The sequence below is a fragment of the Galleria mellonella genome, unplaced genomic scaffold (assembly GCF_026898425.1).
Source record: "Galleria mellonella isolate WM207_F2 unplaced genomic scaffold, CSIRO_AGI_GalMel_v1 utg83, whole genome shotgun sequence".
Lineage (NCBI taxonomy): Eukaryota > Metazoa > Arthropoda > Insecta > Lepidoptera > Pyralidae > Galleria > Galleria mellonella.
This window is the reverse complement of record NW_026442162.1, coordinates 5,881,805-5,894,481: the sequence shown is the minus strand read 5'-3', so window position 1 is coordinate 5,894,481 and position 12,677 is coordinate 5,881,805. Positions and strand designations below refer to the sequence as shown.

The 12,677-nt window shown below is 34.6% G+C and overlaps 2 protein-coding genes across 7 annotated transcripts in view; both read right to left on the bottom strand.

Moving 5' to 3' along the window:
* The window catches only part of LOC113516749 (nuclear factor of activated T-cells 5), a 156,816-nt gene that overhangs the window by 84,186 nt on the left and 59,953 nt on the right, over positions 1 to 12,677 (bottom strand). The window lies entirely within an intron of this gene.
* On the bottom strand, positions 4,785 to 11,617 carry LOC128202261 (uncharacterized). Its single transcript, XM_052901895.1, has 2 exons — positions 10,723 to 11,617; positions 4,785 to 10,198 (listed from the first exon to the last, which is right to left on the bottom strand). Exon 2 carries the CDS (start codon positions 10,191 to 10,193, stop codon positions 8,322 to 8,324), a length of 1,872 nt encoding a protein of 623 aa, XP_052757855.1. The 5' UTR covers positions 10,194 to 10,198; positions 10,723 to 11,617; the 3' UTR covers positions 4,785 to 8,321.

The following is a 12,677-nucleotide window of genomic DNA, read 5'->3' as shown; positions in this document are numbered from 1 at the left end:
ACGGCTCGCCATCGACTGGGAGTTCATCCTCATGTTCATGCCTCAATGGTCGCGTACTGCGCGATTTCAGAAATGTTTCATCCCACGAACACTCAGATTGTGGAATGAGCTCCCTGCTGAGGTTTTCCCAAGAGACTACAGCATGGGGTTCTTCAAAAGGTGGGTAAAGAGGTTTCTTCAGGGTCGGCAACGCATGCGTAATACCCCTGGTATTGCAGGTGTTCATAGACTACGTTAATCGCTTACCATCAAGTGGGCCGTATGCTTGTTTGCCATCTCAGTGGTTTAAAAAAAAATAACCAGACAAATAGATAGATAGATAAAAGTTTTAAAAAATATTTTTTTTCATAAATTTTATTTCTCTCATGTACAGATATCGGCCAGTTACAATTTCATTATATTAGCAGGATTAGTGAGATAAGATTTTGGCGCGCGCAAATATGCAAGACGTTAAAGCCTGCTTAAAATGCTAAGCAAGTGAATTCCATAGATAAATAGATAAATTTTTATGATCGCCAAACCGCAGACGAGACGTGTCCCTGCACTATGATTTACGATCGCTCAACTCAAAGTCATGTTTCAAACTTACTATGCTAAGGTTGTATGGACAATTGCGAAGATCACTATCTCTCAGATAAAATCTTTTAGACAAACAATAAAACATTATATTATCTGTGGGTGACATAATATTATAATTTTGTCATTCTTTAACGACTCTTTATAGATTGCAATACCATAGCAACGCGACGCATATAGAGCGTACGGTCAGGTTTTTTTTTTTTAAATCAATAAAATAACAACATATTATTGGCTCTGTAGCCTTGAAAATAAGCTTTCAATTTTACCAGAGGGAGACTTTGTACAAAAGTCGATTGCTTGGGCACCTATGTCCCATTTATATTTCTACCGTGAAGCAGTTGTGTTTGCATGGCTGTGTTTCGGTTTGAAGGGTGGGATATGGCGTGAATTTACTGAGTACAAAGGAATAACAGCTGAGTCTTCAGGAATGGCAACGCTTGAGAGGTATCATGGGCGAAACAGTATACCCTGTTATGTCCATAGTACTGCTCAAGTCTATAGGCGACTGTTACCACTTTCCATCATGTGGGCCGTTAGCTTGTTGGCCATTCTAAGTTGTATAAAAAAAAAAACAATAAAATAACAACATATTATTAGCTCTGTAGCCTTGAAAATAAGCTTTCAATTTAAATACAAAACGATAAGTTTATGTGGAACGTTATCATTTTATTGTATTGCTAAAGATAAATAAGATCACTCGGGTATTATATAAAGTGAAAATATATTTTTTTATTGAACTTATTTGAATAAACCTCTGAAATTTATATGACGAACGAGTTTTTTTATTACAACACAGGGGGCAAACGATCATGCGGCTCACCTGATGGTAAGTGACTACCGCCGCCCATGATCACCCACAACACCAACGGCATTGCAGGTGTGCTGCCGGCACCAGTGAGTGATGACAGGTAAAGATGAAAGTAAATTAGTTAGCACATCGTGATAAATTCCACGAGAATTAACCAAGATGGTTTCCAAGGAGAACCGCGTAGACGACGACCTGATAGGTATATGGCTAGCAATGGAGCTGTTAGATTCCCATTACTAACAATCCCTGCCCCCCTAACACAATCTGTTACAAAGAATCAATCCACTTAACGACTGGTGACGATAAAATAAATACTAAAACTTATTTTTTATCCTTGGAAAGCTAGCAATGGGATTCTCAATCTCCATTACTAACAATCTCTTTCCCCCCAATGTGTATGAGTTAATTACGTTTCAAGAAACTTCATACACGTGTATGAATATAATGTAATTAGTTGCAATTACGAGATGGTGTATCTACATATCGTCACAAATTATTGGCACAAAAATTACGTTTCTTTGTGACAAAACCTGAGTCATTCGCGACAAAAATAGACCCAACTACGTATAACACTACGATTTACGATGTATATGACGTATTTATAATACTATAAATTCTAATTATACCTACCAGAAGTTCGGGTTTTCACTGCGCTGTAATATCATATAATTTTGCGCTTACAGGTTGCGGTTTGTCCAGAATATGCCCACCATAGGATCCACGTAATCTTCGTGTGGTTACCGTTTCCTGGTGATGGTTATATTATTACTTCTAACGATGATAATGAGTATGTTTTCATCTCCAAAAGAGCATAACAGACATACATATATATATATATCTGTCACGCCTGTCTCCCATTAGGGTAGGCAGAAACAATGGAACGCCAAATGCTTCGATTCAATTAAACCTCTTTCGCTTCTTCCACATTCATCAATCTTTTCATACACGCTCGCCAGTTACGGGTACTTTTAATTTGACATACGTCCGTCTAGGGCGGCCCCTACCGACATCTCCATTCATTCTTGCTCGATAAATCTCTTTCGTAATTCTTCTTTCACCCATCCTCTCCAAATGACCAAACCAACGCAACATTCCTTCTTCGATTTTTGTCACTACATCATCATAACAGACACATATGCATAAATATGAACATTTCTCTTAATTGTTTGTATCTATTTATAATAAGTTTACTATTGTAATTTTTTGAAGGAAACACTAAAGAATATTTATCTATATATCTTTCTATAGGGGGAAAAAGCACTATAAAGAGGGATAAAAAAACCCCGAAATAAAACTCTACATTTGTTTAATATTATATTTTTATGACAGAGATCAGTGCCCAGCAGTGGGATATAGAAGTTACAATGAAGATGGTAATAATTGTTTTTCCAAATAGGTTTAGAACTGAAAGAGTTATGAGGTTACAAGCAAAAAAAGTTACCATTAATACATTCGTATAATAGAAAAAAAAAAACAAAATGCACTCTTTACATATGTCATCATGACACTCACTTGAGTTTTATCAAGTAAAGTCGCGTATCGCGTAAAGGTCATCGACATTTATATAGCGCGACATATATTGCTTTACTTACTAGTAAATAACAATGCGGAAGAGCTTTTAATTATTTTTTTTTTATTACGTATTTAAAGAAAATTTAAATTTTAAAACTATATGAACAGAGTAGTTTGAGATTAGATTATTATAACTGAACACGTTTTTTTTTTTTATTTTAATGGGTAATAATGGAATGGTAACCCCACCCGCGCTATCGGTATACACCGGCGGGGCACCAGTGAAGGATAATAGGTAATGATGAAGCAGGTCAGTTAGCCCATCGTGACGTATTCAACAAGAATTGTTCCAAGATGGTTTCCAAGGGGAACTACGTGGAGGTCGACCTAATCGGGCATATTGCTAGCAATAGGGTTGTTAAACTCCATTGCTAACAATCCCTTTCCCCCCAACCGAACAAGTTTATATACCTAAAATTACAGTATAAATATATTTTTAACTCTCGTGAAGGTGACATGTATATTATCCATGGTAAGACCTTGAATGCATATGTGTGTGACGTGCCAACTATTGAATGGATTTGAGAGACACATAGATGCAAGATTTTCTTTGTTCGTTTCATGTAAAGTGCATACAACAAGAGCTAGACAAGTGTTTTAAATCAGAGAGCACATAGATTTATTTATTTATTTATTTAAGGAACACCAACACATTAAATATAATACAATATTAATGCACACGCCTATTATAGGTATTCACAGCATTCACTTTAACAACACTTTGCAGTGTACAACTATGTACACTGCAAGAAAATGAAGTAAATAAAAAAACAGGGGTGAAAAGGGATTGTTAGTAATGGAGACTAAGAATCCCATTGCTAGCAATATATCCAACCAGGTCGACCTCCTCGCGGTTCCCCCTGGAAACTATCATGATTAATTCCTGATGAATTCATCATGATGGGCTAACTGGCCTGTTTTCATCTTCATCGATCACCCTTCACTGGTGCCTCGTCAGCGTATCCCGTTAGCGCAGGCGGGGTTACCACTCCATTTTCATCCAATAAAAATAAAATAAAAAAAAACATGTTTGAACCTAAGTTGTGAGCAATATCAGAAAATACGATTATGAGTGAATTGAATTAGGACTAGAATTAGAGTTAGAATTGAATTGAATTCGATTTAGGACTAGTGCATATAGCATTTTATGTTTATGACCTTAAGCTTTTACCCGTAACTAAAAGCATTTGTCTACTGCATTGACTATTATTTATTGTTTTAATTTGTATTCTTATCCTTTTAATTTATTATTAATAATAATTGTCGGTGAACGGCCTTATCCCAACCAGTCTGGAACATCTCAGACGGTTGGGATTCCGAGGCGGCTCACTCCCGAGAAAGATGCAGCGGTGCTCTTAGATTCTGCCCGCATTGTACGCCGGTTTCTCTCCCTGGGGCCCTGAATCTCGGCCGATTGTGCTTCTGCCGGGGGTTAGTTTGCCATCTCCTCTCCTTAAGAGGGGAGATGTGAATTTTTGTAGAATTAAAAAAAAAATATTGTAATAATATAATCAATCAAACATATTGAAAATAATATTTAGGTATAGGTAGATATCAATTATTTGATTTATATAAATATGACTAAATATATAATTAATTTTATAATAAACAGTTATTTTATTAAAGGCAAGTAAACGCCATAAAATCGATTTCATTTTCATTCTGTATTTAAATATAGAAGGAGTTCTATTAATTAAAATTTAAAATCATTACTAATATTCTAATTTTTTTTTATGAAATATTCTAATTTTGTTTTTAATCTGTTTTAAAATATAGAATTACGTTCCATATCCTTGACAAAGTATTAGTTTTTTATAGTTTCCTGAACGTTTGACAGACCTGGATTCAGCTGTCTTTGATTTTATAAGCCTCATACACTGTTATCTATGGAGTTAGTCAACAATCACTAACAATTCGTTCCCCCCAAGGCATACACACGTAACATACATTACTTTCTACAAATGAATAAAAACTAATGTAGATTACGACGAAATTACATCTTGCACCATGCGACACAATGTCTCACGTGTATTACCTATAATTCACTATCGTTCCGTACATTAGCGGAATAATGACATAATAATAAGGTAGCGGACTCAGGACGATTTCCGGCTGCGGGTGGCTCGTGTGCGAGCGGCCAGCGGAGCGGGAGCGGTAGCGTTCTTAATAAATTACGTCGAAAAGAAAACAGAAAAAGTGCCTATCCGTGGATACAAAGAAAAAATCTCAAATGTCATGGTTAGCAACAGTTTATTATAAAAATATGAAACGGTTAAATCTTGTGAAGTAGGATGCATGTATTATTCTATTCCTATAGATGGCGCTGCAGGATTAGAAAAGCTGACCCCGAGTAACGGGAAAAGGGGGACAGAAGAAAAAGAAGACAATTCTTAATTTGACTGTTTATTTTGAACAAATTGTAAGACAATCAACACCGGTCTTAATTTTTAAGAGACTTTAAAGAGAAAATTAGCTTATATCATTTTTGTGTCTATGTTACATGATATTTTCGTCAATTTTAAATAATTTTGATCATTCTTTTTATTATCAAAATGTTTTTTTCCGCCTATTATTGCTCCAATATGACAATATGGCACGGTCAACGTTGTGTTTTTTTTTTGTAGAAGAAAATTTTATTATACATACTTAACTGCGTTAGATAAAAGAAGCTACCGCATTCAAAAGTTTAAAAAAAATTGCTTTTTTAGCTAATTAAGCAATTTTACTACTTGTGTATTAATAAAAAAGAACTTGTGATTAAAAAGACCGAATTTGGTTTGTTTAAAACATTAATTAACGCTCATGTTATGGAATGAGCTCCCTGTTGAGATTTTTCCAAAAGACTACAGTATGGGGTTTTTCAAAAACCTCTGTGGGTTGAAAAAAAAATTAACTATATTTATTAACTTCACGCATCACTAATATGACGCCAATACGCCATTAGCATTGGCATGTACGAGTATCATTCTATATTCATTCATTAAAAATAACCAGTCTGACACTGACAGTATAAGCCGAAAGCGCAGGCGGAAGAATTTCGTAGTAAATAAAAAAAAAACAGTCGTCAACTTTCTCTTCTCGATCTTAATATAACTAATTTATAAGCAAACTAGTTATTACGGTTATACTGTGCTTCTTTTTTGTACTTTGAAGCGATTGTGAAAGAAATCATTGGATTGAACAAAAAGGGTTTGGCGGGAAAAGAGCACAGAGCATAGAACCATCTAAGTGACATAGAAAAAGAAACCGTAATAATTTTATAACAAAATACTGGATAGTATAAAGCATAGAGAAAAACAAGGCATTCCAGAAACAACTTCGTATAATTTAAAAAGGGTATTACATTCCAGACAAATTATCATATTGAAGACTAGGCAGCATGGTCTGCGACCTTAGCCTGTTCCACAACGGAACAAACGTATTAAAAAAATTTTTTTTTCCTTTCTTATGGTACGGCACAAAGTGCATCCGCCAAAAACAAAGTTTGGGAAACAGCATTTTAGGAAAGGAGTTTTGGACGAAGGAATTTAGGATAAGGATCAGAAAAGTTGAATAATGAATAATATAAGGAAAAGGACAGATACCTAAATAGAAATTAACTAGAATTCATGACTGATAAAAGTATAATATGAAAATAAATTATTACGATAGTAAACTTTGAAATTTATCTATACTATGTAATTATTGATTGAAATATTCAAATGTTTGTAATTGCATAAATACAATGTACCTACCAAATGCAACGCCCGAACTGGGTTTATGTTATCTATGTGGCATGCATTGAATAAATAAATAAGTACATTTAGCTCTGTAAAAGAAATAGCGACTTAATATAAACTAGTTAGTCTATTCTAATTTTAAAATGAATAAAAAAACAGCGACAATCTGTACAAAAAATATCTTGATTATCCCTAAAAAAAGATATCTTTTTTAAACATAACCTAGTCGACCCGTACACACATTAGGTTTAAAATTTATGGATTGGTAGTTTCTTCCAATATAATTTAATAAAAATGTAAAAAATATAAAAAACAATTAATTGAATATTTCGATTTGTTACTAATTTCAGCAACAATTGAGTTTCTTATCCGTTTTTCTTAACTGAAATTGAGTTTCGAACGAGCGGTAGAATCATGAAAAAATAACATTAACAAAATACTTAAATTTAATTTTATTTAAATAAAAATAAATACATATCTGTCACGCCTGTCTCCCATTAGAGTAGGCAGAAACAATGGAACGCCAAATGCATTGATTCAAACAGACTTCTTTCGCTTCTTCAACATTCATCAATCTTTTCATACACGCTCGCTGGTTACGGGTACTTTTAATTTGGCCCTTCTTCAGCACGTCGCCTATTTGGTCAACATACGTCCGTCTAGGGCGGTCCCTACCTACATCTCCATTCATTCTTGCTCGATAAAACTCTTTTGAAATTCTTCTTTCATCCATCCTCTCCAAATGGCCAAACCAACGCAACATTCCTTTTAAAAATATTAATTTCATTTAAAAAAAAATCTGTAATAATTTCAACAGATTTTGTTACCTTATCGACAACTACTGTGGAAACAAACTAAAAAATGCCTAATAGTATAATTATAAGTAGAATTTATACAGATCGTGTCTCACAAAAAAAATAACCGACTTCAATTGTGGGCTAACCCAGTGATTTAGATCTAAAAGCTGGTATCTCTTATTCCATTCGTGATTTAATCGTGAAGCAGTTGTTTTTGCATGGCTGTGTTACGATTTGAAGGGTGGCAGTGAATTTACAGGGTACAGAGGAATCATATCTGAGTTCTCAGGAATGGCAACGCATGGGGAGTATCATGGGCGAAACAATATACTCTGTTATGTCCATGGTACTGCTCATGTCTATAGGCGACGGTTACCACTTTCCATCAGATGGGCCGTCAGCTTGTTTGCCATTCTAAATTGTATAAAAAAAATAATCACAGCCACAAAAAGTACAGTCGAGTTGGCGGCCTCTTTTTAAATCTCAGATGCGATACAATGGCGAGGACTTCCCGGCCATCTGGCGCCTAACCGCCAACACTCAAGACTTGACACCCGCCGGGTGATGACTGCGTATCTACTGTAATTAGAGATGGGCAATCCACCTGGGTGGGTTTAAAGTCTGGTGGGTAAAAACCGGGTGTTTTGGGTTTATTGGGTTTAAACCCCATAAACACCCAAATTTTTGGGTGTTTATGATTTTGTACTTCATCATCGTCATCTCAGCCGCAAGACGTCCACTATACTGGACATAGACAATATTATTATGCAGCCTACAGAATAAAAAACTTTTAATTTGATTTTGAGTTTATTAAGAAAGAGATGAAAGTAAAATGTAAAACTACAGTCAATCACTGTCAGATTCAGAGTTATTACAAGCGATGAATTGTATAGGTTCGATAGGCTCTATTTCGTCTAAACTGTTATGTTCATTTACTTGCTCAATGAAAGCTTCTAAGGTATTTTCTTCATTAAACTGAATGTCCTCGCATTCAGCTTTATGTTTAAGATTCCAGTTATAACAAATGAATGAAATTTTTTCAGTTCTTTCAGTTGTAAGTCGATTTCTTTTGTTATTATGTATGTAGCCTTGGATACTAAAGGAACGCTCAGTGGCTGCCGAAGTACAGGGAGCTGATAGAATACGAATCGCTACTTTGCTTAACTCAGTGGAACCACAAATACCTTTCCACCATATTAGGGGCTCAATGCTATCTAATGAGCTCCATACAAATCCTCTGGCCCAAAAGTTTTCTTTAGCTTTATAACACGCCAAATCTGCCATTACATTTGACAAACTTAAGTGTTGGCTTAAATTGTAGATAAACTCCATACCCTTAAGTTCTTCCTCTTGAGTAAGTTCGACTCCTAGAGTCCTGGGGTCTAGAATATATGCTGCAAAATGTATTGGCCTCATTGCCATATTGCATCTTGAAGATACTGATGTTAGAATCTGCTGTTTGCTTTCTTCGCTCAATGTCGAAATCTCATTTAATGCAAAACGTATCTTAGCTTGTACATCTCTAAATGTAATGTATGTGCGATGCAAACGATTCTGGTCGCTCTCTAAGTAAAATATGCTTTCAGTGACTGGTTCCAAAATACTTATACATTCCCCTGTCTTCGTCCAGAAATCATCACTTAGAATTAAATCTTTAATATCTCTTGAAATTACCACATCTTCTCTAACTGTTAATATTTGCAAAGCTATCTTATTTGCTTTCAAACTTTTTAACGAAGTAACATGACTTCCCCATCTTGTAGCACAAGGCAATTTTAGTGTTTGTGTAGAATCTTCACCCTGCCTTGATTTTATCAACAAGGAACTTAATCGTTGACTCCTTTTAACAGTTTTTATTATATTTATGGCTTGCATAATAAACACAGTTACTTCTTGTATCTTTACAATATCTTGGCACAACAAGTTAAGGATATGTGCACAGCAACCGAGAGGAACAACATGTGGATATTTGAGTTTTGTTAATTCGAATGCCTTTTGTATATTTCTAGCGTTATCGCCAATAAGTACAAGAAACTTATTTGCTCCATACACTTTCATTACTTTTTCAACTTCTTGGCTAAGGTATTCACTAGTGTGAGGATTACTTTCTGTATTCAAACTTTTAACGTATGCAGGTTGAGGTTTTGATATAAGAAAGTTTATTATTCCTTCATTTCTTAAATTAGACCAGCCATCGCACTGAAGGTGTAAGTAACTACAAGCATTTAGTTCCTCATTTAACTCAAAACGCATTTCTCTATATATTTTATCTAAGTATTTTGTCGCTAAAGCTTTACGTGAAGGTATTTTAAATTTTGGTTGCAATTTTTCGAAAAATTGTATCCATAAAGGATGTTGCACCATCGATAATGGCGTCCCTGTTACAAATATAGCTCTCGCTAATTCTGTTTTTATATGATCATCGGTGTCTTGAAACTCAGCATTTATTGTAGTGTTAGCAGACGACGAGGGGCTTATAAAAGAATCATTTGTCTCTATCTCTGACAGTCCAGACATTTTGGTTTTGGACGAGCTATCTTTTATAAGTTTCATAGAGTCTTTTAATGTTTCTGGAGATTTTGGACAAGTGATAAGATGTTGAAGCATTTTGGCAGCATTACTGAATTTGTAGACCTTATTACAAAGCTTGCAAGAAACAGACTTGTTTGGTAAAGTACGGTAGTGCTCCCATATGCGTAAATCTTTAGGTCTCCCCATTGAACCTAAAAAAATGAACGATGATTAGTTGGTCTGACGAAAATTCAACAATAGAGTGCCTATTTTTTTACAATGATTATTTCTTGTTATTTACAATAAATTTATTAAAAAAATAATAAAATAAATACAAAAAACCTTTGTAAAATTACATCTCCTCGGAGGATTAAACGCAGACGCTAGTTTATTATCGTATTGTTCTGTATTTTTCTCAGCAACTTCTTTAATTCGATTAGGTACTTACGCATATTATGTTAAAAATAAATATCTAGTACACATCTTAGGCTATCCACCATTATTATCCAATGACGACTCTCAGCTAACTATGCACTATCATCCAAAATAAACGTGTATGGAAAATTTTATCCCAGTCGGTTGAGGATTGAGGATAATTGCATCAACATACGAACATACCTACATACTTTTATTTACATAACGCAAGCTAAATAAAAGCTTGTAATAATACATCTAATTTTAAGTTAAAATTGTTAAGTGATCATGATATAATTGTATCATTCAAAAATCCACTTACCTTTAATTATTTCTTGTTAAGTATAAATATTATTTCAAATCTGCTCCCTTAATATGCACTTTTTTACTGCTTTTCCTACCTAACACGTTACCAGGAAGTCACGTTACCAGAGTCAGAGTAATAGTGAACACGTTTGACAGTGATTGTCGTCGCCTCATATTCAGCGTCGACGAATAGGGGAATCCCCAGTCATAATGTATTGCATGCGTGGCGGTCTTACTTCAAATCCATAAACAAAGAGATAATTACAGAACTCGATACTAGATGGCGCTGTTTTTGTTTGAAGAAAGTTTGCGGGCTAAAATACATAGAATTTCATCAATGACTTCCACAAAGAACAACATTTCTGTTTTTTCTAAGTCCGTATCTCTTCCGTATATTTCATAAGATATAAGCTTGGGCTACATTGTTATGCAACGTGATTTTGTCGCTGTCTTGCTAGCAGGGTTGACAGATATACGATTTAAATCGTACTCATACTATTATTTGTCTATTTTTTAATGTACGATCGTAAAGATTATGATCGTAATTCGCACAAAAACATACGACTTTTTGGTTACCTGGCAACATTTTTATTATGAAACGAACATGCTCACATCATCAGTCACATGCAACAATTTATTGGGGATTTCCCCTTCACATCTGGCAGTCCTGCTTGCTAGAATATAGGTAAGTCAGCCACAGTTACTGACGATCGATATTTAAAGGGTATTGTTTTTGTGCTAAATATTTCATAAAAACGTTATTTAATACTTTGTGGATTATTAATTTAGTTGATAATCACTGGAAGTAAAATGGATGCTAATTTGAGAGATCAAGATCTTCGTATAAAACAGTTAATAAAAGAAAATCTACGTAAGTACTCTTTTTATACCTAGGTAGGTAAGGTATAATAAACACAAAAGGTACTTAGATCGCGTGTGTTCGAAGCATTTATTCTAATAAATTTAATTTAAAATTGTAGAAAGAAAAAAATGTCTGCCAAGCCGTAGCCGAAGCCGATCTCCAAATATATTTGGCGATAGTGAGACCCAGTGTCCAGATGATTTACCCAGCGTCGTCGCAACAAAGAAAAAAACGAGGATAAAGTAAAAGAAAATTTACTGAAAGAAGAAACAAACTGTTCTAAATGCTTAATTTATGGAGAAGAGGATAAAAGAAATGAGTATTTCGGACTGTTAGTGGCTCAAGAATTTAAATATATACGGCCATGTGTGCGAACGAGGTGTTATGAAGAAATTTTAAAGTATCTACGGGAAGCAAAAGGCCAACATGTTGATCAACTGCAACATGAAAACACTGAAAATTAATTACTTTCATTTTATTATATATAGATTTTTAAAATTTCCTGAAATATTATTAGTTAACGTTTTATTTAATATTGTAGAATTGATCAATACAATTTATAAAAATAATTTATTGGTATTACTTACATATTTTCAAAAAAATACGTAAAAACCTATTTTTTTGGGTGATTATGGGAGTTTATGGGTGTTTATTGGGTTTTTACCAAAGCACCGGGTTTAAACCCGGTGCTTTGCCCATCTGTAACTGTAATGAATCATAGCACGCGATTTGTTTACATTGTATTACCTACTTCATTAGCAGTTAATTAAGGCACTTTTGCAATGGCCACCTCAAGGCTAATCGAAGCGCAGACACGCGTCACAAATTCTGTAGAATGTCATTAGTAATAAATACTTATAATAATAATATATTATAGTTGGTAATCCCATGAAAATAAGGCGGGTCATGGGGGCAAAGTCCACGTTGTGTCTACAGACGACACGTTTTGACGTAGTACGTTCAGTAGACATGATTGGAGGTAATGAAGAGGATGATAATCATTGCTAGCAATATTGCAGTCATGTCGACCTTCACACCAGAGGGAGACTTTGTACAAAAGTCGATTGCTTGGGTACCTCTGTCCCATTCGTGTTTCAACCGTGAAGCAG

Bases quoted from the DNA above. Each gene is read 5' to 3' on its own strand.
- LOC128202261 (XM_052901895.1), bottom strand. From the start codon at position 10,193: ATGGGGAGACCTAAAGATTTACGCATATGGGAGCACTACCGTACTTTA.